Source organism: Magallana gigas, chromosome 2, assembly GCF_963853765.1.
Source record: "Magallana gigas chromosome 2, xbMagGiga1.1, whole genome shotgun sequence".
Classification (NCBI taxonomy): Eukaryota; Metazoa; Mollusca; class Bivalvia; order Ostreida; family Ostreidae; genus Magallana; species Magallana gigas.
Window position 1 is genome coordinate 21,502,296 of NC_088854.1, and position 27,423 is coordinate 21,529,718.

General features: G+C 34.8%; 1 protein-coding gene across 2 annotated transcripts; it reads right to left on the reverse strand.

The window, feature by feature from the left end:
• LOC105346007 (dynein axonemal assembly factor 8) lies at window positions 1-27,254 on the reverse strand. 2 transcript variants are annotated; one of them, XM_011454437.4, is made up of 29 exons: window positions 27,118-27,254; window positions 23,732-23,904; window positions 22,857-23,520; window positions 22,529-22,675; window positions 22,078-22,281; window positions 21,814-21,924; window positions 21,460-21,577; window positions 21,192-21,323; window positions 20,850-21,035; window positions 20,566-20,701; window positions 20,333-20,471; window positions 19,918-20,165; window positions 18,936-19,750; window positions 18,442-18,746; window positions 18,120-18,311; window positions 17,921-18,027; window positions 17,668-17,800; window positions 17,229-17,408; window positions 16,636-16,885; window positions 16,093-16,324; window positions 15,730-15,925; window positions 15,446-15,540; window positions 15,311-15,334; window positions 14,534-14,636; window positions 12,879-12,993; window positions 12,134-12,224; window positions 11,383-11,468; window positions 10,482-10,551; window positions 1-2,556 (listed from the first exon to the last, which is right to left on the reverse strand). In XM_011454437.4, the coding sequence occupies exons 2-29, from the start codon at window positions 23,894-23,896 to the stop codon at window positions 2,467-2,469; spliced, it is 5,334 nt and encodes a 1,777-aa protein (XP_011452739.3). In that variant the 5' UTR covers window positions 23,897-23,904; window positions 27,118-27,254; the 3' UTR covers window positions 1-2,466. The 2 variants fall into 2 exon arrangements, with proteins under 2 accessions (XP_011452739.3, XP_011452740.3); XM_011454438.4 differs by lacking the exon at window positions 15,311-15,334.
• Between the last annotated feature and the right edge of the window lie 169 nt (window positions 27,255-27,423).

Here is a 27,423-nt window from a genome sequence, read left to right on the forward strand (position 1 = left end):
TGTATTTTATTCATGGTTTATTTGATCAATCCAAACATCTTTCCTGTACTCAGGAAGAAAGAAAAAACAGTGACAAAAGCATACACATTGAGCGATTATGACATATGACAAACTACTGAGAGGAAGAATATGAGGTAAGACTGTAGGAATGTTATCAATAAATAACAAATAAAAACCAAATCATGGTTTCAAAATAAACATATTAAAATAATGACAAGTGTGTTGATTTGGTCAAGCTACACACGAGGACGTGTACTTTCGTTTCAGCAAACAATTGAAAAAAATATTAATAATATAATCGTTTGCAAACTTATGTATTACATATTAAAAGAAATATTTTAATTTAACATATGCATGTACAAGTAATTGAAATGATTTTCGACACAACTCATGTTTAATACGGATCAAGAGAGCTATAATATTCAAAATCAAAGATGATTGAGAAAAATACATGTAGTGACTTTAATTTTAATATGCAGTGGGGTTGATATAATCATGTTAAACTTGGTCTGATAATTCAACATCTCAAACGTGTATTTTCTATACATGTGCTATTTTATTGAAAAAATTGGTTCAGATTTAACAATTTGACCATGTTAACTTCAAAATATACAAATAAGTCTGACAATAACTTTTCACAAATTATACTTACTCTAACATTGCATGTACGTGTAAATATTATGTCGTCTTTACAGAAATCGTGACCAAACCCCCCCCCCCCCCCCCCGAGATTTCTTTTCTTTTATAAGTGTATTTAACATACATGTATATGACAAAACATGAAAAAATAGATGGAATGAATAAGATAAACTTTAATAATCCAGATATGTTAAGGCACACGCACAAAAATAAATAATTATAGCAATTCAGAGATCAGTTGGACGGATAGATGGATAACGTAAACCTTACACGGTGCACTGTCATTGCATGTGCAAAGTTTAAGACATGCACATACAGCACAAAAAAGTACAAGATGTGATGAAAATGGTGACAACAATTCAGATTATAAAATTAAACTAAACAAAACCCAGTTATGTTGCATATTGTGATTGTTTTGTTAATCTGGAGCTTATTTTCGAAAGTGGCTAGGTTTTGAAGAAAGAGTCTAGAAATGTTTTTTTTAATTCCTAAATCAAGTTGACTTTTTTTCCTTCCAAATATGTTTGCAAGAAGTAAGGGGCTTACTTACATCTAAGAGCAGCTTTTCATAAAAAGCAGCTTATTTTGAAGATTGAAGAATTAATTAAATGGTTCCATATTCTATTCCATTATTAAATGGGTTGGGCAATATACGATTTTGAAACTGTGAAGAAGTTAATGAATGTACAAATTCTGCCACAGCATATACGAGTTTAAATATTAGACCTATGGAAATTCGCGTTACGAACAGATATGGAAATATATAATTGTATAACTATTTTAAAAACTCATGAAAAATATGTCTGACTTTGATGTGTGATATTTTAAAATATATTGTTGGCACGCAGAGTTTTCATCCTGCAACATAGTATATATGTAAAATAAACGACGAACTATTAAAATAAATATTACATGGTTTGAGTTTACTAACGTTTTGCAGTACCATCAATTAAATTACGGAAATTCCCTTGGTAAAACCAGCAGCAAGGAACATAGTCGTCGCGTGTCTTTGAACAGCCCAACCATACACCATTTTACTTTGTGATATATCAGAAATAGCACTGTTCATGTGTAGCTTTGTGTTTTGAAAACATGTCTCGACCATAAAAAAGTAGTATATCAGACGAAGCCCCCCAAAAGCTTTCTAGTTCAAGGGGTCTGATCTAAAGTTCTTTCAGTGGGAAATGGAAAATAAGATTTATTACAAAAAAGGGCGAAGTCTTTACCTGTATTTTTTTTTATACATACAAATTAATAAGAGTTTTCAACTTCTCATACATTTTTGAGTTGTATAATGTTGCAATGCATTTGAAAACGTTGCAATGCATTTTTAAACGTAACATCATCAACAAGAGGATTTTAAGTACATGTAGATGGTCCCATCTCAATACCTTTATAACAAAAAGTTTGAATGGTAATTGGCATACACATGTAATATATCACACAATGAAACACTCAAGAATATGAAGCAAAATACGTTCAATATGTTGATAATAAATAGACAATATCTAAATAGACAAACCACGTGGACGGCATTAAAATATCACAATTATAATAAATTTACAGTAATTGAAAAAATGGAATAACACAGACACCAATATATATGGTCGTGATTACCCCTATGCATCTTAGGTAAAGCGCCGCAACAGCTTACATTTAAGCTTATAAATTATACCCACATATTGTCTTGATATTCAATAAAAATATATAATTTAAATAGTCCATACTCGGGTGAATGTGAACGTTGACACGAAGACTTCACTTCGAAGCTCCTTAGAAAACGCCCATATAATACTGTAGTCGGGGGAGTGGAAGAGAAAAAGAAGTTCACGATCTGACAGCTTCATCCTTTGGAGTAATTTTGATCTGACTTCCTGGCATCAAATCGTCAAAGAAAAAGCCGAGCATCCTGTGAGCCTGAAAAGTAAAGGACATCAGTATAAAACGTAATGTACATGAAGAAAGTTACTGTTCTATTCAATATTTCCTTTCAGAACTTGACTCTTGCACTCCATCCACCCATTGAAAGAGTCGTTAACGTGGCTCACATTAAACTTTTGCCCCAATAAATCATGTTTGCATTTATTGCGTTTGAGAGTCACATGACAGGATATCGGGACACTATTCACAAAGCGGTACTATAGGATACATCGGTTTACGTTAAATCAAATGATCGGAAGGCAACGATGGACCAATAGTATTAATTCAGAATAATCGGTTCCGATCAAGATTGTAATGGGAGCAGAAAAGAATCCCCAAAGCCCCATCAGCAATCTTTGGCAAAGACGTTTATAGTAACGATAAAATCTCGGGGCTAAAAATCTGCTAACATTTGACAAGGAAACGTAGAAAACAGAGGGTTGCAGAAGAACTAAACCGATTCTTATTAAGATAACATTTTAAATCAAAACGTGTGACCAAACCAGCAAACGCTAAAAACAAGGTCCATGTATCAATTTGGCAGAACTAGCTAGAATGAACTGTAAATCAACATACAATCAAAATCCGAGAAATTATTTTTCGATATTGCTAAATGTTTTGGTAAATCATACAGCTTTGGAGACTCTTCTTTAATTTTCTTGCCGATCTATTCAATATCAGATTTTCATAAAGTAACTGTTTTCCCCCCACAAATCTTTAATATTTTCAATATCGAGAAGTAATCACAACGGCAAAAGGAGACAGTTGGCAGATTCAGTGCTGTCCTTCAGTTCTCTTAATAACCAACACATAAAACAAAATGACAGTGAGTCACTGAAAACACTGTGCAGTTTTAGTTATATATTTGACAATTCCAATGTACTTAAACTACATGCAAAATTCTAATCACTTGTTCAGAAAAGCTTAGTGCATTCTTCAATTCACCAAAGAGTAAAATTTTAATCAGACATATCGGTAATATCTCTCGTCAAATTGTTCCTATTGCTCATAAATATTGCAAGACGAAGCGGAAGTTCACATATCCCTGACCCTTCGTAAACCCCAATAACAAAAGAATCGGAAACTCCATAAAAGTCTTCGTTCGGATTAGTCGAATTCAAGAGTTACATAGCATTGTATTGTTGTGACTCAGCTCTCTTTCATGTAATTAGAAATCGTAACCATCCAGCTATTCTAACATACTCTTGAATAGTACTTTACAATTTGGATGCTGCAACATAATTGGTACAAGACTTCCCGCGAGCTACTTTACAAGATTTTCAGAAACAAAGAAGTTCACCGAAAACAAAAAACTGAAAGCAATAACATTACATAACAACACAAAGTTGATGAATTCTAGTGCTGGGATTTAAGGGGGAACATTTACACTGTATATGTACTAGCTGGGACCGGGACCGTGATTGTGAAAGCCATTGCTCTAGAGGATACGAGACCACAAAGCAATTGCATTAGACTTAATTGCATGTTGTTGTAGAACACTCATCACCAAGTCTGCTCCCTGCAATGCCGAAGCATTACGGTTTCTTATTCCTACTGGAAACCCACTACCTTTATTCTTGGTTCAATGCCTGAAATATCGAAATTCATTTTGCAGTATTTGCCTTATGTTTTACTCCAAGATCGGTTGGCACTTACGACGTTTCTACGTAAAACCTACTTTTCCACATCGTTAAGTTTTCCATCAACTATTGTGACACGACTGGAGCATAAATTGAAGTTGATTTAGGTCTGCTTTTCAAACAGAGTATTTGCATCAGAGATTTACGACCGCCCTCAGTTTCTCCAAATGCTCTATCAAGTTTTCATAATTAAATCTGCATTTAACCACTGATGTGGAGGAAATTCACAGAAAATGCAAAAGTGCTAAGCAGTGGATAAACCATCTCGTTGTTAAGATCAAAATAATTTTATCATATTAGCTGGCGATCAAGGGACCTAATGAATCGCAACTTACCCAATTAAATCCCCGGTTGATTTTCATCAACCATTTCTGAATAGATTTAATTATGAACAAGTTTTTGTTATTAAAAATGATTGTTTGGCCCTTACAGTGGTCTATCTTTATCAGCAAGACTCAGTTCATTCCAAAGCCCGACAAATACCAGTATTACGACTGGTAGAGGAGCATTCGAATCCATCGAATGGAAATTAAATTACGTCACCATTAATGTTTAGTCTGTCGACTTTATGATTAAAAATAGCATAAGTACAAACTAAACTACTCGACAGAAAATTTCAGCATATAATATTTTCAACATTGACGGTTTTCTTGATATACATGGAATATCGTGAAGTTGAAAAAATAAAATGAAGATTAAAAAGAAGATGATTGAGACAAAGTGTACTGATTGAGTAAAAACACCGACACAAAAAGAAAGGTTTTTCCCCTTTTAATCTCCACACAATCCTAATTAAGGAACTTGTACAGTGATATTACTAAATTGATTTACAGGCTATATTCAACTTCATTACAGCAATATCTTTGATTAAATTTCATTTCGTTAATTAAAGAATTCACAAAAAGAGCAAAAAATAAAGATGTACATATACTTTGAGTTAAGTACAAAGGACTACAGCAAATTCTTTGAAGAGTCAATTATTGAAGTGGTACTCAAAATTGCTTCAAAAAAAACTTGCTCGGTTAGAAACACGCCATAGAAGGTAAGTTCAGAAAGCTCGATTACTTCTCAATCGCAAAGGAAAACTCATAACAGATGAAAAAGTCATTCGGTTTTCTCAAAGTAAATTGGATTAAAAAAAAATAATTCAAGACCGGAAACGCAAAATAGATTAAAAACGTAATAGGGAGAGGGGGCGAGTGAAATGGTCAACAAAATACCGAACCCTTGATTATAATGATATGGTTCTACAACAGTTGTGTTTTATGAACCAGAAACCGTTGCAAAGACCTCTGTCCTTAAATCTGGGAACTTGACGATAAGGGCGTCAATTTGAAACTGTAATTCCTATAACACTATTTATTGCTTCCAAGACACCAATCTTTAGGGTAAAAAATTATTTCATTCTGTTTTTGGCTGACAGACCTTCAAAGAGATGGCAACCCCCCGGGTGCACTACAGCAGCCAATGAATTCAGAATAAAGCTCCGATTCCGCCGTACATATACGTATCTTCCGACTCCTCTTATTTTCCAAGCCTGTGTTTCATCTGCATTAGTGGGGAACTTATTGCGCACAAAGGAATAAATTATTTCAATTTCAAGTCGTTACTATGAATTTTTGGCCAACATGATTCTTCCAAATTATTGGACAAAACTTTAGTTAATGCAATCTGCTTCATCTCAGCGCTTTCATCTCTTCTTGATCGATGAGAGGAGAATAAAACATTGTAATGACCCCAGAGACAAAGAAAATTACATCAACGCTGCATATCGGATCCTGTGACGCACCTCGACGCGAAATAATAATAGATTTTGACGGAAAACCCATGACCGCTGAAAATATCCGCAAAAATAAGGTCTCAGGACCAAAAAAAGATACACATACCGGTATATAGTTTAACGCCAACAGGAGCTGTGGTAGATACACAAGGCATTTCAAATTTGAGGCAGCATGCAACTTCCAAAACACATACATTATTTCTTGTTGTTCAAGTCCCTTGCAGTTCGTATCAAATAAATGTAAAGAGCAAATATCAGTACTAGTATTCTTCTTTATTATAATAGTAAATCTAAAAAATATTCTTTCTATCTACAAGAGTGATAATAAATTTAATTTTGCACGGTAGTTCAAGCATCCAGTCAATAAGATTTGTTTTCTAATTCTGGGTCTTTAATGGATTACACTGTAGTTCCAGATCAAACTGATACTCCGGGTTGGGTGATCCCAATACGGGGTGCATAGTTTACATGTAGCTGTTCTAGCTTTGCTTTTACAATGTAATTTGTCATGTCTCTCCGATTAATAGCCAAGAAATTTGTTTTTTATGTATAACTTGCAATTGTAGGTATAATTCTGTCAAATAGAAAAGAAACGAACTATAATGTAGATTAATAGGGTGCAGCTAATGGATAAATGAAGTTACAAAGGTGGAGAACCTTTAGACATAGTGACTATGTTGTAAAATGACAGATTGCAAAATTATGTTCAGTTGATATCATGCCTCATCAACTATATAATTTATTGGTGAGCAAAACCTTCCTCTTCTGTATACATGCCTCAAAACATGCAATCTCAATACTATTGATACTCAGTAAGAAAAAGAGTTTAACAAATTGTGTTTTGTCAGGAACAGATGAAGTTGATCGTGGAGATAAGAAAATCAACGTAGAAATCATCAAGTCAAAATGTTTTCAGGAAGTTCACGTACATATATATTTTTCTACAGATATTTCAAGATTGTCTGGTTACCCCTTCAATATTCAAAGTAGGTACAGCATATGGATACTCAAACACTATCCATTAACAGCAGGTTATATGTGTCACGTGGCTTTCGATTTATATGTGGATGATCCCAAGAAAACCGGTCATCTATTCAACCTTGATCTTATCGAGAGGGAAGATGCTCGGTTATGTCACTAATGTGACAACCTTAAAACGATTCACATGTTTATTCTCCTGTTTACCTTTGAGGGGAATTATCTAGTGATCAATTCGTCGAAATGAATTGATACATCGCGGATGTTGCGTGCTGAAAATCATTGAAAACGGCGAAAGTCCGGGTTCAAAACAGCTTTTGACAAACAATGGAGAGTTATAAATGTTCATTTGTCAAAAAGGTACATAAAATCGGCAAGTCACGGATTCAAGATTTTGAATTGACAGCAGGTATACCTGGTCTAGTTATTTGTTTATGTTTTTTACTCCTTTTGAGCATGAATTTCTAATTAAGCTACCGTTCAACACAACGATACGATTGACTGATTGATAGATGGATAGGTTGAATTCAGCGTCTCTCAAAAATCATTTTTTTATCTGGAGATATATGAATTGATTATAATAAAATAAAAGGTTCCCGTAACATCAATGTGTAGCAATCTCCTGACTAGATTTAATACAAAAACATGTCTTAAAATAAATATCATCCTGATGCAAATGATATTATTTACTCAAGACGATACACAACTAGGATTTATAAAATATACTTCACCATACCCAATATTCAGTATCAATTTAACAGTTTCTAGCCATCATATTCTACAGCATTTTAATTTTCTTCTTTCGATTTTCAATGTAAAATTGGTGCTTTTTCATAATTCTTGGGAAGGGAGGGGTTGTCTGAATAAATATGAGATTTTAAGTTCCAACTTGTTTCAAATACAAATAAATTAATTTCACAAATTACTACCTCCCATAGTCTTCTGAAAAAGAGCTTTTTCTATTTCTTTAAATACAGTTGATCTTCGATATCAATAACATCGATATCTCGAATACAATGGATATGTCGAAGTAGTTTGTAAGTCCTTACCACTTATTTTTTAAGTATTTTACCCTCGATATCTCAAATACTCGGATATCTCAAAGTTTTTAAACAGTCCTATCTACTCCGAGATAAATATTCATTAGTCCTATGATGCTTTGTGCCAAGTTTGGTAAAAATTAGTCTGTTAAAGGACCTAGACACGATTTGTGATCATAGTTTCATTTTCTATGATAAAATTGTTTACTTGTGCATTTTGAATGATTGACAAAAATTTGAATACTAGAAATCAAGTTACAAGCAGGATAATGAGGTAAGAAATCAATGTTATGTAAACAAGGCTCCAGTCTAATCGTTGTTTACACATAATGTCAAGAAATTACCATTTCTTTGACAGAATGACTTATGCAAAAAAGCTACATCTGATTCAAACTTGTACCAATACCACAAATATGTAAACAATAACAAGTCTCAAGCTTGAACTCTGTATCTAGCTTGTAACTCAATATTTGACTTTGACAAATCACTTAAAATACCTATATTTACCAATCTAAATACTAAAATTGAAACAATAAAATTTGAAAATTTTGATCTCAAATCATGTTCAAGTCCCTTTAAAGTAAAAAGTTAAAGACAAAATTGATGCCTTACAAAATTCACCATAAAAGCTGACATGCACTGTGGCTTAGTTACAATATGTAGGTGAGTGAAAAAGAGGTATTTTTTCATGGAAAACTATAACTTAGAAAATAGTGTTGTGCTAAATTACACACAGTATCAATTCAAAGAACCACTCTTATTGACTGATTGCATTTTCAGGTCCCAGCATGTTAGAGTTATGCTTATATTGCTCTACTCTAAGGGTTTATCTGATGTTTCAGCCCCAGCATCACATCTAGTTATTCTAGAGTCCATATCAAAACAGTGAAAATACCTAGGGATATTGTAACAAAGTGCAGCAAGTTTGCAATCAATTCACAATGCCTTTTATATGTTTATATAGGTTTTCATTTTTTGTCAAAAAGCAGCTGAAGTGAGCATGCAGTATAGAGCATTTGTAGTGGAGGACCAGATTTTTGCTGAGTGAGTGACAATCCAGTAATACTATGTGGCACATTGACTCCTAAATGTCGTGTCCAGAGCTCTGCATAATCAACATATAGCACCCATTTCATGCCTGTAGAAGCATGTTTGTAGAAAACCCAATCAATCCCTGTGGTCACATTGGTACACCAACAAATAGATTACTGTCCGTCAGGAGAGACAGACCAGGTCGGGTTTCGCTGAAACTTGATTATCTCTAATGTTCTCTCATTATGTACCCTTTTTTCTCTACTGCAGACATAAATGCAGTTTGCATACTAAAGTTACAAAGCATATATAAGGTTGAATTCTTGTCAATTATCCAATAACTATTGAATGACAGTTATTTACAGAAATTCAGCTGCTATAGTGCCTTATATACTTGTAAATTAAATGTATTCTCATAGATCATATTGCACAGTTAAAAAAAAAATCTACTGATACAGCATTTGCTGAATGCTGATCACATACCGGTACAATTCTTTCAACAGGAAAGTAACCTAAAGGCAATATTCAAATCCCAACTGTTGTTACTACTGTAAAGTCGATCTTTCAACATGGACATTAAAACTCAGTTTTATCAAATCCAATTAAAAACTATTGATCTAAGTCCCCACATATTTTTTTTTCAATAAATCTGGCCCAGAATCATGTAAAATTGAAGTTTATATTTGCATTTTATGAATAAGTTTTACTGTCACAATACAACATGCAAAACCATCCTTTCAATCTAAAATCTTCTGTCATTGAGGAAAAATAGCAAGCTTAGCAAGAATCTTTAAAGCAAGACTGAACATATTTATAACAGCTGATTTTCTGAGGTAAACAGCATGCAGGATGATATCTCTGGCATCAATATTTCATATTTTGTCAATGGCTTGGACTGTTAATCCGGTCATTAATCTGGGTGCCTCTCCTAAACACCAGGTATTAATCATAGAAATCTGACCATCAGCTGCCAAATCAGGGAACAAATATCTGATCCTGTTACATCATCCAGAGGAGGAATACCCTGATCAGACCGGGATCAGCCTAATTATTGATTGCTTAATACTTAATAATCAATTAATCATATTTGTCTGCAGCCATTCTGTCCTGATGCTCTGAAATGCTGCATGTCATTAATATATTCATCTTGCTCCTCACTGGCTGAATTACTTTTGATGACAAAACAAGGCCCACATAAAATGTCATCAATATTGGTCATGCACCCCTAAATGTGGGATGACGATTAAACAATGAGAACCAAGAATATTATCAAAAATAGACAGGATTTATTGATAATGATCCACATATCAGATTATAGACCATCAATTGATTTCTTTTAAAAATGATAATCCAGACAAATTCAGAGTGTACAGCATTTGCCACATTTGTTTGTGCTGAATACCAAATTTGTGTGCCTGTGTGATTGAGAACTGTATCAAAACTGGTTCCTACCTGTTTGATATCTGCTGGGCGGAATATTCCACCTCCATATTTACCAATAATTGAATCTGCACCAAAATCACTACAAAGAAAAAAAAAAAAAAGAGTTTTACAATTTTAAACTTTTAAGAATTGATTTACCATACACACTTTTATGTACTAGTATATTATTTGGGGTAACCAAAATATGGTAAGTTCAAGATTAAGTGGGTGATGACACGTAACAAAATTACTATTGCAAAACGTACTAATTACTGGCAAGATAACAACCTCCTAAGCCTTTGTCATACATTTATATCAAATTTTTATCGTAAGAAGAATTACATGTATATGGCAACACAATATAGCACAAAACCTTTTGAATCCCTAATGGCTGAAAATTTAGGCCATTCTCGTGACTTTTCTACATTTATAGTAAACAAAATAATGAAACATAGGGACTAATTAGAAGACCTTTGTGTGCTCAGCAAGTTTGGTGATGATACTGGTCTTTAATCCCCTTGAGCATTTAATCTTGTGGAGCACAAAAGAACAAAAAGGCAATACATGTTACCGAAAAGTGTTATAATGCAGTCCTCAAAATTAGTACTGCAACTGAATTGTTTTCATCTCTTTGATTAAGTTAGCCTAGCAGTCACCACTTGCAGATGAAGAGAATAAGGCTGTGTAATATGCTGGGGATTCAATTAGGAGCAGACTCAGGCTGTTATGTAAGCTTAAGGTGCTTTGTGGAGTCAGAGGGAGGTGACAATGTAACGCCTAATGCAATAAAGCCGTGACATTGAAAGATATTACATCACACTAAAACTCAGCTCTTCATTACGCTTGGTATAAGGCTGATCAAGGCACGTGAAAAATTACTGTAATTTAGTGAATAATAAAAGTCTGTAAATAGTATTAGTGAACTTCTTACCTTCCCAGAATAGAGTCAAAGGACAACACAGCATTATCTCTTTGTAAGGCAAATACTAGGGAGGGGCCTGCCAGCAACATAGGAACCTTTAATAAAAGAAATTACATGTATATTAAGCGATTTATAATTGTTCAATATATAGTTAGAAAGTGTCTCTCTCTTTGATTAATCTGTCTTTTTTCCTTAGATGTTTCAAAACTAATGGAATAATACTTATTAATTGGGCTTGAATCATCATCAGTACCAAATATTGTATTTGTCAGAGTGATTAATAGCAGAAAAGCCATTCAATTAAACTCAAGACCAGAAGCCAGCAAAACCTGACTGAAAAATTAGTGAATAGAATTTTCATTTCTGTCTAATTCACTCACTCTAACCATTTTGTAATCAACTGCAATACATGAGAAATGGAAATTTTAATCAAATACTCTAATATCTGTTGACCCATTACAAGCACAGATTAAATTGAATGTTACTGAAACCCTGATCCCCATGAGTATATCATGGCTGATTTTGTCTCAATAAAAGTCTTTAACCTCCAATGACAAATTTATGTGACGGTAGAACTTTTCTAAGACACACATGGGTTATACTGCTTAAGAGACCAATGAAACCTCTCAATTTCATAAGGAAAAAAACCCCATGGACATTAATTGGTGACATTGCAACTTAAAGACCACACAAAATTCTTGTAAAAGAATGTACAATGTATTTCCGGCATGTATTCCTGACTATGAAGTTATTAAATTACCTGTTTATAACTGCCTGCATTGATGATGTGGAGGAATACCTCTGCCTGCTCTTGTGTAAACCAAACCATCCGAGCTCCAACTATCTCAAATCTTTGAAAAATAAAGTATGAATTAATGGTTCACTGCATACAAAAGAATTGCAGGGTCATGAATTTGCCAAAACTCTAGATATCAGATTGTGTATGATTAAATTAGATTCTCATCTTACCCAAAAATTTCTAAAAATAATGGAGGTATGGATGGGGAGGGGATGTTGGAAGTTCCCTTAATGGTTAACCAATGAACAAGAAGAAAAGGCACAAACCAGAACAAGTAAAAATGACCAGAGCTCACTAAATTATGCTAGCAATGTAAGAGATACTTCATAACAAAAAATAAAAACACCACCAGGAATATAAATCAATGAATCAAAGATTTATATGCTTTAAAGGAAAAATCACAGAAAGTTTCAGGTATCTTGTATGCATACACAAATTTGTCGATTTTTTCTATGAAATGACGATCAATAATTTGTGAATTGCAATGCTGCTATCTAGGCGTTTGCTGTGCCATTTCCTTGTCCAGGTGCATGTTGCAATATAAATATAAATTGTTCAGTATTTTCATAGATAAGAAATTTTCTGATATAATGTCCAACCAATGTTAACCAAATTTGTAAAAACTAACTTGTCTAAATTTACATTTTTCACTCCTTGTGTTGAATATAAAGTACCGGGTATCTGTATAACATGATCAAGTACTTACTCTTGCTTTAGAAGCTCCTCCACAATGTCAACATAAGCATAGTGGCCTCTGTCATGGATTTTCAGAAGTGGGGGCTTCAGCACAATGCATGTTGTCTGAAGTAACAGCTGGATTTCTAAAAATCAGATTTTTAAACATTGCATGGTTTTAAAGCAATACATGTATATTGTACAAATGTACAAATACGGATTTGAATGATAAAACCCTTTACAATATGACATAAGATAGGGGAAAATTATTTATGATGTTTGCCATATATTAGTAGAATTCATGGTTCTTAATCTAAAATTTAATTACCAAAAGTAAAATATATGCAAAAACAAAGAGACTCAAAGCAGGAACCCTAACCAAGCTAATATTGATGGCTTTATTCTTCAAAAGCCTACTCTAAGTGTTTATCTCTGTAAGCTCTTTTCAAATAAAATTGTACCATGGATTTTTCAATGGATTTGATTGTATTTTAATGAGGCCAAGTACAATTTGAGTGTGCATCACCTTGTGCATCTTATTATTTTCATGCGATCTTAGGTGTGAAGTTATATTGGTCTTATGTATTGTGTTTTCAAACAAAATTACCATAATCCCATATTATTAATCCACAGTATTTATGAGTTGAAAAATTGTGACTATGACATTTACTGGGTTAAATGATAAAATGACACTTAATATGACAACATTATTTTCAGGTATTGTTAACATTAAAGCATAAAGGCCAAGAAAAAATATGACTCGTTAGCACATATTAAGTGACTAAGAATTAATAAAAAGGGAATCAAATGAAACATATATATGCTGCAATATAGCAATATGAGGGATTGGGCGTTGAAAAAAAAATCAACTTTGCTAAATCCCTCCACCAAGCTAGGAGGTCAAATTTTTTTCAAATTTCCCCTTTGTTTACTTTTGGTTTTTGCATATTTGAATTAAGAAAAAAATACCTAGGGCAAAAATTTAAAAATAATGTGTAAACATTGCACTTTTCTAACAAATTTCCATAGGTCCATCATTAAAATCAACAACTTTTGAGACAACCCCTTATATGTAGTTTTTTTTCTTGTCAATTTTATGGTGGTATGGGACACCTCCATATTGTGACATACATGTTTATCCTATCAAATTAAATAATAAAAAAGTGGTTTTTTTTTTAAAACTAAAATTGTTACATAAAAGCATAGCACAATGGCTTAGAGCATTAACTATGGATCTGTAAGTCATGAGTTTGAATCTGCTGTGGCTTTTAAAATTTTTACCTTTTAAAATATTTCTAAAACATTTTTTGGTCAAATATGTAAAATTTGAAAATTTTACAACACATTAAAAATATTTTGATTATATTCTTTTATCGCTGATAGTTGACCCATACCACCTTAATATAATTGATATAAAAGTAAAAATAAATGGAAGAATCTAGGGTAATCTTTGTTAGAATTACAAGCATGTATCATATTCATTAATTTAGAGAATAGCTTAGATGCCATGATAGTCAAAAATCTTCTCAAAAGCTGATAAACAAACATGTTTAATCTTAAAGTTGTGGTTTTATACTGACATAAGAATAACCATTAATAGGGTGAAGACACACCCTAAATTTACAATGGTATATATTCTTATTTTTTAAATTACAATTAATCCAAAACAAAGAGGTTTATATATACCAATTGCAGAGTGATCTGTATCGCCTTGCATATTTGTGATCTGCACATTTCTTTTATCCCCCTTTGTCATATCCAACAGACTGTCTATAGCAGGTCCAATAATCTGAAACAGTCAAAAACAGTACATAAACTCAAAGGCAACACAGGTTTAACCTACAAATTTATAAAGTCAATTCATTTATTTATCGAGATACCAAAAACTGCTTTTACTGTACATGTTGTCAATAAATACTTCCTATCTCAAGATGTTTACATTTTCCAGTGTCTTTGCCTTTGATGACACTACGTATCGATTTTGTACTATATAACCCATAACTTCAAATGACGCCAAATTGAGGCACCAGCGGGGTTGCTTATTTATTTTTAAATATTTAATCATACGATGGTTTAAAATTATATAAGTAATAAGGAATCATTATTTGAATATTATGAGGTGATAATTTCGGTCGAGGCGTGATCAAATCTATCATAAAGCCCTTCTGGATTTATTGGATTTGATCACGCCTCAACCGAAATTATCACCTCATAATACTCAAAAAAATGATTCCTTAAATATTTTAGAGCCTTCTACCGGTATGTCTTATTCTTTTACAAAATATAAAATCAACAGAATTCTATGGGAGAGTATAATCAAAATGTCATTCAAACTTGAATGCAACTAGCACTTGAACTAACATGTAAATGAGCAAAATCTTTAAAGCAATAACAAATCAACATACAGCAAAGACAAGAAGAAAAAATAGAATTAATAAAATACAAATATTCAAAACCAACTACCTCATCCTCATCATAATAATCATCCTGTAAATCCATCAAACATATGATATTGGCATGAAAAAAGGAATCTATTTATTCTGGGGGGTTTTCCAGCAATTTATTTTTTCTACAATATCTATATCTCATAAACAGTACCTCCAAGTCTCTCAATTCGTCTGTTTCATTACAGCATAATCCATCTTTAAAGAACAGCTTTAGTTCCTGTACTGCATGTGGAAAGTTCTGAGAACCTGTAGAAATTTGATGCAAAGATGGCTTACAAGCTTATTGCTTACTGGTAAAAGTCAAACATAAGAGAAGAATAAAACAATGAATATTTGAATCAATTTGAAAATTTGCCAGTACTATATAAAATGACATTAAAAATAATCATTTAACACATACCCTACAGCATTCAATATATTCAGCAAAAAACCTACCGTGAAGTCCATTAGCAACAGTGTCCATGCCAAAGGTTCCCCTCCACAGAAACTGGCTCTGTCTGCGGGCACTCAGAGGGTCACATGGTCCAAGCAGATCTAACAACTTCTTCACTGCATTTTCTCTCTCTAGAGCCAGAATGAGTGAAGGTCCTGAACTGAGATACTTTTTATGCTGATCCAATCTGTCAGAATCCTGCGAAAAAAAAAAATTGATTTGCAAATAAAATGATAAAATAAAAGATGACTAGCTTATCATTTTTTAATATCTAAAAATAATTATTCCTAATACAAATGGTTGAAATTATCTATTTTTGTCAGATTCAGCTTTTAACTGCAGTGTTTTTTTTCATCAAAACTTACAAGCTCTCCATCCTCGTCGATGAGGCAGACTAACTCCTCCTCCTGGCTGACCACCCCCAGCCTCAATCCCACCACAGTGAAGCCCTCCAACATGACCTTACGCAAGATCTTGGTTAGGTGTTTCTTGACTGCCCGCGGTTTGATGACGAGGAGCGTGGAGATTGGCTGAGGTCCAGACAGCATCACGTCAAACATAGACTCTGTCATCACATCAGTCTTGATGGAATGGGACCTGTTGTGTCATTTACAAATCATACTGTGTTATATATCCTTAAATACAGGATCTCCTTTATTAAATAACATGTTGGTAGCTTTTAAAAAATGAATATTAATATAGGCTGAAAAAATTAAAAAAATTTTTTAAAATGTCCATTAAAAAGATAATTCATCTAATTTGTAAATGCTAAATCATATTCTTACTATAATGTGAAAGCTGTAGCTCAACTAACAATGATATGAATTTAAAATCTAGGCTCAAATTTAATGTTTTATCGAAAAAACTTTACTTAAGATTATTTCTGATTGATTGTAGATGTGCTATACCTGGATCCAAATCCTTGGATATGGTGACGGACCTGGGGTAGGTACATCAACAAATGCCTTGCTGTGGGGTCTGAGAAGATCTCCTTATCTGTGAAGAAAGCCCTGGCGAATCCATAGGACTCCTCAGCATTCCTTGACATGATGTAGTCTATGTGAGAATCTTTCCCTCTACCAGGCTGAGCAAGAGGTACCACAGCCTCCAGACGACGGAAGGCATCAATTCCTCTCAAGGCCAACACGAGGGCAGGTTCTGTCCAAATAAAAATTATATTGAAAAAAAAAATCACAGAAATCCAAAAATGGGTTGACTGATTTGCCACTTACCAGTACCCTATATGTAATGATTGATAGCATCTTAACGGTAGTTTGGCTGGTTAATTGATCAGGAGTAGAGGACATTTTCAACGAATGTCCTGTATTATTTTTACTGTTTCTTCTCTAAAATCTAAATGGGGCCTCATAAATTTCACAGTACATGTACAGCTCGCTTGAAAGGCTTTGCAAAATTTTAAAACATCTAACAATTGTCAGTTATTACTGACAATTATACATGCATGAATTTTAAGCAAAGCTGATAGAAAGCATTAAGTTACCTGACACTAAAGTGTGTATGTTGTCTTTCCACAGTCGGTCACCAACTTCACAGGGGGTCACTTCCTTGGCCTGAGAGGTGGTCAGTCCTGGGAGCCATTTCATCCCCAAAAGTTCAAACCCCTCCTTCAGGGGCACCACAGTAGTCAACTTTCCAAAAGGAATCATGCCCAAAAGTTTACCTGTAGGAGAGATAAAGAAGCATTCATTCCTCATACAAAGTTATGATGAATTTGATACAAGTACATGTAACCCTATCAAAGAACATTTATCTTTTTTTTTATTATGAAATACATGTACTGGTAAACCTGTATGCCAAGTAAAGAGACTCCAATGAATTCAGGCTTAACATAATGTTTAAAAGTTTTCATTCTTTTCATTCTTTTCTACATGAAATTTTTTTTCAAAAAACAGACAAAATTCATTTCAGCAGACACTGACCCACAAACATTCCAGAGTTTTTCTGAATCTCGTGTCCCAGCAGTATCAGTATCACAATCTGTTCCATTTCTGGGTTTGTGTACAGCTTTGGCACCACAAAGTTAGGGTTCACCTGAATCTCATGATCTACACACTGTCATTAAAAAATAAAATCCAATCATGGTACCAATATTCCTAGTACAAAACATACAAACCTTTAAAGAAATTCATTTACACAGATTGATTGATCTATAACCAAAGTTGTCTGACTTACTTTTGAGAAGTCACCTCCTAGGTTGACCAGTAAATTGTCCGAGTATCGAGCAGAATAAAACATGTGCTTCGATTCTAAATAGTGATCTACTGTACTTTGCATATTTTCTGAAATAAAAGGCAGAAAAGAAAACTCCAGAAAAGGATTAAAATGTATGTGTACAGTAAATTACCAATCATAGAAAATCCAGTAAGCTTACCCATCAATCCCTTCAGAGTTAGCTGAATCATACAAGACTCAATCAGACTAGCAGCATTATGTGCAGCATTTTCCTTCTCCAGCAGCAAGAGGAAGCATGGAGAGGTGGCTTCAGCATGCTTACTGGCCTGGGAGGGTACCCCATTATCTGAGATCCCCGGACAAAATGCTCTCAACAAACTACTGTCAATTCCTGGAATTACAGAAAAATTTATATAAGCATAAAACAGCAATTTTATATCTTAGTATCTGTGCAAATGCCCTGACTATATCAAGTATTCAAAATCAATTACATGTATCAGTACTACAGTAGATTTACTGACCGAGACTTGCAACCTTTTTGGTGGTAAGCTTCTGCCTCCTTACTCCTCTGATTCTAAATCCCTTTCTTTGACAGGAGGCCATGATGATACCAATGTACTGTGGTCGTACTACAGGGGAGATAACTAAAATGATTTCACTTGTGGTGGTAGCTGTCAGGGCAGCTGGTGGGCGGTGCTGTGTATGGCTGTCCATCAGACTGTGGTGGGAGGAGCTTTTCTTGGACTGACCAGAGGCTGGTCTTTCCTCAGTTAATTCACCAATTGAAGTAGTCTTTTTTGCCTTTTGACCTTTCGGACTTCCAGATCTATCAAAAATAACATCAAAAATGAAAAATCTTCAGAAAAAAATTATATTATCAAAGTCTTTAGGTCATGACAAACTCATCATAAACCGACACAATGTTTAAATAATCAAACTCGATATCAAAGACATTCTATCAAATGAATGTACATGTACAGGGAGAATTAATATGTTTCTTCCCGATAATACAAACCTCAGATGATCTTTTCTAGTATATGGAGTTCCCACATCAATGACACCACCAGGAGGAACCCTTCCTGCGAACCAGCGAGTGAGCTCAGAATGCACTCTTGAAGGATTTCTCGGAGAAAACAACAAACACTCATCTCGAGATGCACCTCCAAACAAAGCACACAAAGAATTTGGGTCAGTCCTTCGGGCCAGAGCTGGGTCAGTGGGTCCTACAGCATCTAACCAAATAGCACGAGCAAAGGTACCCCGCAGACCTAAAGCCAGGACTGGGCCCACTTTGTTTAGGAATTCTATGTTTGATTGAACACGATTGGATTGATTTGGCACACTTGGTTTATCCAGAAGTTCTTGCACTGGATATAGCAGTCTTACCCCAGACAGGTCCAGTCCCTCCTGCATGATCTTGTTAAAGATACCCGACATGGCAGGAGGTTCCTGGAAAATTTTCTTGTACACGAGAGACATTGTCAATTGAGTGTCATAATTCACCTCACTGTCACCGAGTCCGTGATCAAATGAAGACTCCTCATTGTCCACTGTCTGCCAGAAAAAGCCCACAGGGGTGTTAAACACTTTTTGAGCAGCCTGGGGGTCTGGGTTCATCTGTATGAATGTGGACAGGGGTTTAGTTGTGATGATTGGTAAGGGGGCTCTGTACACATAGGTAGCTGTGTCCTCAGGGTCTTGGGAGGGACAACTTATGTCTATAGGGACCACTGCCTGTAGCCAGGGGCACACTGTGTGCAGAGTATTGGTGGATAAAAACTTGGTGAGGAATTGTTGAAATGGAGAGTTATTTTTAACTTCATCCTTCAGCTACAAAAGAAATCAAGACTGAGTAAAATATATGAAATATCAAAAAACACAGTAAACTATCTTGTTTTTTCAAAAGCAATTATACTTATCCTTTTCATAAAAAAAATCTTCCAATGTACGATTTTGCAGTTCTGAAGTTTTCATTTTGCAGGGAACAAATTTTGTACCTTTGTCTTAGATTTTTTCTGTTTGTTTGGAATGCCCTTAGTGTCACAGAGTGGATGAGGAGTAACAGCCACCACCAGACACAGGTCCTCATCCATCAACAACTGCTGCATCCCCAGCACATAAAACGGAGGATAGAACGGCACCTGTTCCAGCTCCTCAGGTTTCTTGATGAGGAAATCATAGTTCTCAGGGACCATGGATAACAGCCAGGTCAGGAGGACAGTGTAAGAGGCTGAGAGACCCAGACCTATAACAGAGATCATTGTATGATTTCAGACAGCAAAGTTTTAAATTCTATTATGGCACATTTAGTTTTGGTAAAATATAACCTCAGAAAAGTAAATTACTGCTAAGCTCTACTATACATATATCAGTACCAGGAGAAAAATTGAAATATTTTTTTTGTTTCCTAACCTGTGTCAACACTCTTTGACTTCCCTCTGTGCAAAATAATTTCCCCATTACTTGACAGGTGGATGGTCAACAACAGAATCTCTTTGTCCGAGGGGAGAAATGGGGGGAGTGTGGAAGGAGAGGGCTCATAAGATGCTTCCTGTTAATTCAAAGGAAATTTTCAAAGATAAAATAAAAAAGAAATATATCAATTGGTCAAATCTCTGTTCTTTAATGCTGAAACGATTACTTACCAGGTCGAACATAACAGGTGTTGTCTCAGCACAATCCTGTTTACCGCTGACAGAAGCAGTCGGCCTCAGAACCTCAAGTCTTTTGGCCAAGCGTAAACGACTTTGTCTCTCTGCTTCCCTCTCTTCTCTTTGTTTTCTACAAGCATTAAACAATGACTGACCTTTTCCACTCTAATACATTACAAAGTATTGAAGAATCTTTCAAAATGTTCTTATTTTCTATTTGAATTTATCACTCTATTTCTGTCTTTAATCAAACAATGGAGTCACTATCTGAAGCTGACCTTGCTTCCTCAATCTTCCTCTGTCGTTCCCTTTCCTCCTCTTTGATCTTCCTCTCCTTCTCGAGGGCAGCCTTCTGCTCCTCACTCAGCTCCTCATCAGCTGTCTCCGGCTTAATCTTCGCTACAAGTTGGTTATCCAGTTCTGACAAGTTAATCACTCGATTTGGATGCTTGAATGGCTCTGCACTGTTCCCACATTATTAAGGATTTAAAAACCCATTAATGTTATAATAATGACATACAATGACTTTTTTAAAGTATGTTGTAAACATTCACATCTAAAAACAGAATGTAGTCAATATCATTTATGTGTTAATATGACAAGTTAAAAGAAACTGTTACCTTTTAGGTTTTGGTTTGTTAGGGAGAGCATCAGCATTGACCCCTCTTGTGGCCAGAGTCTGCTTCAAACGCCTCCTCTGTTCAAACCAGGTCTGCATGTCATCCTCTGAGTCACTGTCACTGCTACTTTCACTATTGTACACAAAAAGTTACATTAATAATGGTAAAAGTCTAAAACAAATTTCTATATTAACAAAATTTTATGGACTTTGGAACCAGTTGTAAACATTGAGCGTGCAGTCTGTGGATTACTTTCATTCCATGTTACCTTTCATGACTGATGTGCAGCACCTGCTGGACTCGAGAGATGATCTGCTGCTGCTCCTTGACTTTTTGGTCATGATTTCTCAGGTCAATAAACACAGTTTCTCTTTCTCGTTTTGATTCTGAAATTAATTATCAACATATTTCTCTTAAACACCACATATACATGCATACTGCAGTCAACCTTGACCCAAGTGTGTAACCAACAATTCCAATGAGACACTTTTTTTCTCATTCTAAATTTCTCCTTCACACTTTATCCAAATTACTAATTGCAGTATACCGGTAGTTATTTTTCAGTCTGATGGGCTTGTAGAGGGACAGATGAAATGTTCATTTCAATAGTCCCTCATCTTACCTGGATTTTTCTCTGCTTCTAGCTTGTTCTTGGGGGTGGGTGTAATGATCCTCAGTGGGCCATCGTTGTTATTTGTGTTGGTTCCACAGCTGGTAGAGGTTGTTTTCTTTTCTATTGTTATACAAAATTTTAAGAGGTGTTCACAATAAAATCATACATTTACATATCTGATAAATAACAATAAGATTAATGTTATAAATGATTACAAAAAAATCTTAGACTTATATATAAGCATATTTTTATATTCAAGCTGTAAGAACCAACCCTTCTGTTCCTCAGGAGGAGGTTTCCTCCTTGTAAAGAGGGGACTTTTTGACCTGTTATCTGTTTCTATGACATCAGCGTCAGTGTCCCTGGGGGTCTGGGCTCCGGTCAGTGGGTCGATGTCTGTCATGTCTTCCCCTGACTGGGTCATTGAGAACTCGGCCAATCTCTGAATCAGAGTCTGGGAGGGGGTATTCTCCTCCTCTGCAGAAAGTCAAAGAATTAGAAATGACTGACAATTTCACAAACTGAACATTGGTTTACCGGTATTTATTTTTGTAAATTTACAACCACAATTGGAGTGAATATAAATCATACAGTTGAAGTGAGTCTCTTACCGCACCAATATTGGTTTCAAATCAATTTTAATTGGGAAAATGTTGAAATGATTTCCCAGTAACAGATACATGAATTCCAAAATATTGCATTGTAGATGGGCTTAGAAGACTACCTTTGTGTTCATTCAGGAATCTGTTGGATCCTTCCCCTGCTCCTATCAGTGACTGGATCCTCTGCTGCCTGGCCCAGGCTTCCCTGACTACAGGGGGCACAGATGAATTCATACGGTGCTCTTCATCAAGTGAGCACAAAATCAGATCTGAAGCAAAAAATGGAAGAAGGCTAAACATTAAATACCTAAATAGCTGTCTGTCTTAAATTTCTAGCTTTATTTCAAATTCAACCATTTTCGTTTATAAAAGTTTGTAATATAAATGTTGACATTTATTTTCATTAACAGGTCTTAGATGCAAAATTGGCAAGACAATGTAAAATTTTACCTATATTTAGATTATTACTCAAGAGTTTGGGAGCAGATGTGGGCACCATATTAGACACCAGTTTCTTCTCATTTCTTCTTATTTCCTCAGTAGTCACCAATTTGTTCATCCGCTTGTCCCCAGAATTATATGTCCCCACTCCAGAGGACGATGCTGAGCTGACCTTGGAGGCTGTCTCACTTGTTGACTCCTTCTCGTGTTTTTCCAGCTCCTCCTCTGTACTGTTTGGCCTATACTTGTCCTCATTGTCAAGTTCTTGTTCCATAACACTCATGGCTCCTGCCATGGGAGACAAGTCCTCATCCATCTGGGTGCCTGTGCTTGTTTTGGTGGCATTATTACTGGCCGTTTTTCTCTCTTTAAATTTGTCTTTCTCATCATGAGATTCTATGACTACTTCAGTCCAACTTGTTGATTTTGCCTGAGCTCTGGGTCGCTCTGGGTGACCAATGGCTGCAGCTGCAACATTACCCTGAATCTCAACAGCCTGTGTGTCCACATCTACTCTTACATTTGTCAGTGACACTGAATCTATATTGGGTTGAGAAAGGCCTGAGAATGTATCCCCACACTGACTTGTGTCCAAGTCCTTGTCATCGTCAAACAGAGAGGTGTTGAACAAAGAGCGGTGGAAAATTTCCTGATCTTCATTGTCTGAGCTCACCTAGATATTAAAATAATGACAGAGTTGAAAAGAACACAAAAGATTGTTTGAAAGGTATATTGTCAATCTCATCTGAGCAAAATTTAAAATGCAAAAATATTCGATATTAAAAACTTAAACAAAACAGTGAAAACAAAAATGACAAAACAATTAATTTAACACATTACAAGTTTCATTACCGGTATATCATAAGAAAAACATATTGCCTTACATCTGAGAGATCAAAATCAATAGAAGGAAGATTTTTCTCCACTTCAGCAAAAATAGAATCTAGTTTTGGTTTCAGCTGGGAGTGTTCAGGGACAGGAGGGAATTCATAACCTCCAGCTGCAGTCAAAAAGAGCTCACTGTCGCTGTTATCATCACTTGAGTCCATACTTATTTCTATAAATATTGATAATATTTTTCATGGTTATGAAAGCAAGTACATATTACATATTATCTAATTATGTTGAAAGCTGGATGTAACATATTCAACTTTAATCGACTGCATATAAAGTTAATGATGATGTGTGAGTAGTTGTTTACAAATTTACAATAATCATTAATATTTCATAAGTTTTTATTTCCATACAGTAATACAGTGGAGCCTCACTTATCTGGACACTTTTGTCCCCAGGCCAAATCGTCCGGATAGGTGAAGCGTCCGGATATCTGAATTGTGATATATACCTTTTAATATTTATGGAAACATAACTCATAAATCAATTATACAATTAAATATTTTATTTTGATAGCCATAAGCACTACAAAAAAAGTTTAGATTTTTTTTAAATTAACAAAACAAAATATTGTTAAAAACATTATTTAAGGTATGTTTTTTCCACAGGAAACCAAGCACTACATTCTTCAAGGCAACACATGTACATGTACATGTACATAACAATCACTGTATTAAACCGATAATTTAATTACATTCTCATAACAAAGCGAAGAGAAGAAAGTCGGTGTTCCACTTTACGCTGACAAATCTTTTTTCTTCAAGCTAGCGGTGATCGCAACTCTCGCTCTCTTGGCCGGTAGTGTTGACATGTTTGAAGCTGCTCAACATTTGATGATTGAAAATGGGTGAAAATCTGTATATATTCCCTTATTGATAATTGTCCAAGCTATTTTTTCATTGACAGAACTTACCCAAGCTAATTTTACGTATCCATCTTTCTATAGAGTTAATTGCACCCAAGCGATATTTACAAGTAGCGTGAACACTCATCCACGCCATGTTTGGCATAAATTATTATTACACTGTTAATTGAACACACGCTATACAATTAATGTCGATACCCTGAACATCCCAAGCGGTCTTAATAACTATATTAAACAGAACTCAAATTATCAAATATTTCATTTCAATTACGTTTTAAAATGAATAGGCGTACGAACGATCTAATCACACTACGATTAATAGAATTTTAATTCAATCAATATATGACTTTTTAAAACACAAATTAAACAATTTTCATGACATTTTAATCAAACAATAACAGTTCATAAGTTAAATGGCGACAATTAAACATGTCGCATCCATGGTTATCGTAATATCCTCGGGCGACTACATAGCGTGACACAGGTGACCCCGATTACTGGACGAAGGCATTGTTTAAAACCAACAACCAGTGTCAGATGTTTTTACACCAATTTGCACTTGCTCATAAAAAACTTTTGTGCCCCCGAACACTTAAATGTGACCGTCCGGTTAAATGAGGTAAAATTTAAAGGAAAACTGTATTATGTGGTAAAATTTGACCGTCCGGATCCGGAACGCGGAATTCCGGATAAACGAGACAAATTATTGTGTAAAAATTCCGTTCCCAATAAAAATCGACCGGTAAGTGAAGCGTCCGGATATCTGGCGTCCGGATATCTGAGGCTCCACTGTACTCTTGTATCTTAATCTAGTAACATATCAAATACATGTGATGTAAATATCTTGCAGTAATCTTTATATGAAATTTAATTTACATTTCCCAGGAATTTTTATAATAAATACAATTCAATGTATTAAGTATGCTAGCTGATAAACTTACAGAATGCATGTTTACTCACATCTTCGCTAGCCAAGGGTTTTCGGTCCACTTTGCTCCCCATAAACCCTTGGCGGATTTCATTACGAAAACTCGGTGACAAGATCTGTTTTATGATTGGCTGCAGCTGCGAGTAGCTGATCCAATCGCAGTGCTTGTAAATATAAACTTTAAAAGAAAACACATGTGTGATCTTTGGTAAAACATTCGGTGCTTTTAACAAATTGAGACACAAGTTCTCGAGTACAGTGCCTCCCCAACGATGATCTAACCAGATCGTTTTAAAAACCTATATATTTTACTTGGATTGACCATAGTTCTACAAACGTGTCAAGGCTCGCGTGATAGCATGGGAAGTAAACATGGCGAATGTAGAAGTTGCCTATCCCGTTAGTATATACGTCCCTGCTTATGGTTATTGCTTTTAAAGGTTCAGTGAGCTCTGTTTTATTTAATTTCTTTGGTCCGCAATATTCACGACAACGATACCTGATTTTATGGCATGAAAGCTTTCATATAAATCGGCGACTGTTTCACTCCTGGTACAGGTCCTTACAAAACACTATGAATAAAACATTCCGTGCTTTCCCTAGGTTATAACTTAATTCGTATTTAATAGCATCGTTAATTATGTTCCGATATTCGGTAGTCAACATGTTTTCAAGTTGTATTAATGCCGTAGTGTGTATATTACCTGTTGTTTAATTCGATTAAAATGTAAATATGCAAGGGGCGCAACTCAAATTGCTCGCTAGATAGCGCCACCACATCACCGAGTTTTCGTAATGAAATCCGCCAAGGGTTTATGGGGAGCAAAGTGGACCGAAAACCCTTGGCTAGCGAAGATGGTTTACTCATAATTATCTTAAATACCCGTAAGTATAAGGAAATGATCATTAAATTAATATTGTTCATGATTAACGTCATGTTCCAAATGGTGCACCTTTGAGGATGGAAAATTGCCAAAAATTTAAAATCCAACACATACTTTTGACAATCAATGCTTCAAGGATATGAGGACACTACATTGAACACAGGTTTAAGTGTCTTTTTGAGAATTATGTCTTCCACACAACTTCTATTTTACTGTACCTTTATCATCAGTCGATATTACAAATATTTAGTTAAATAACATATAAAATTAGGCCTATAAACAAACGTTTTCCCCTCAGAACCAAACTCTATTACCGAATTAACAGCATCACATTTTGCTAAAATTATTACAATAGGCCTATCATTCTTTAACTCACGCTGTTCAGGGCAAAGATGTGAACATATATGGAGAATGCATTGAAATATGGCATTTAAAATTCGATATGTTCTTACATGAATCAACCTGTTGACCTACTTTGCAGTGATTATTGTTTTTGTATATACTATGTATTATGATTTGAGTGTTTCATTCATACCCTAAACAATCAAACTGAGATTGGATCAACAAAAACAAATTTATGAGAAAAATACATATTGTAAACGGTACCATGGTAATTATGTAAACTATCACACAAATGAACAATTATTAGCACCAAAACAACGAAGATTTCATTTCTAACACACTAAATGGATAACTTACCGCACTGAAATTAAGTCAGTCACCAAACCTAATGAAATATATTGCTCAGATAGCTATATATTTAAACTAAAACATTCCAACCGATGGAACATCGGTGGAATTTCGAACCATCGTGTCTGCGCAAAGATCCCCGGATGATCAACAACCTTGCAGAACACCAAACCCGATTCACGATTTCTTTTTATTTCTTACCACCTTTTTGTGCAAAAATACAAATACAGTAACTTGATAAATAATGTTAGGCTGTATATGACAGTTATAAATATTATATTTATCTTTCTTTGTTAGTAATTTAATTTTTATTGT

Bases quoted from the DNA above. Each gene is read 5' to 3' on its own strand.
- LOC105346007 (XM_011454437.4), bottom strand. From the start codon at position 23,896: ATGGACTCAAGTGATGATAACAGCGACAGTGAGCTCTTTTTGACTGCA. The intron at 18,747-18,935 runs GTTTGTATTATC...TATTTTTGATAG, and splicing joins ACTAGAAAAGATCATCTGAG to ATCTGGAAGTCCGAAAGGTC. The intron at 11,469-12,133 runs GTAATTTAATAA...CTTTTATTAAAG, and splicing joins ATGCAGGCAGTTATAAACAG to GTTCCTATGTTGCTGGCAGG.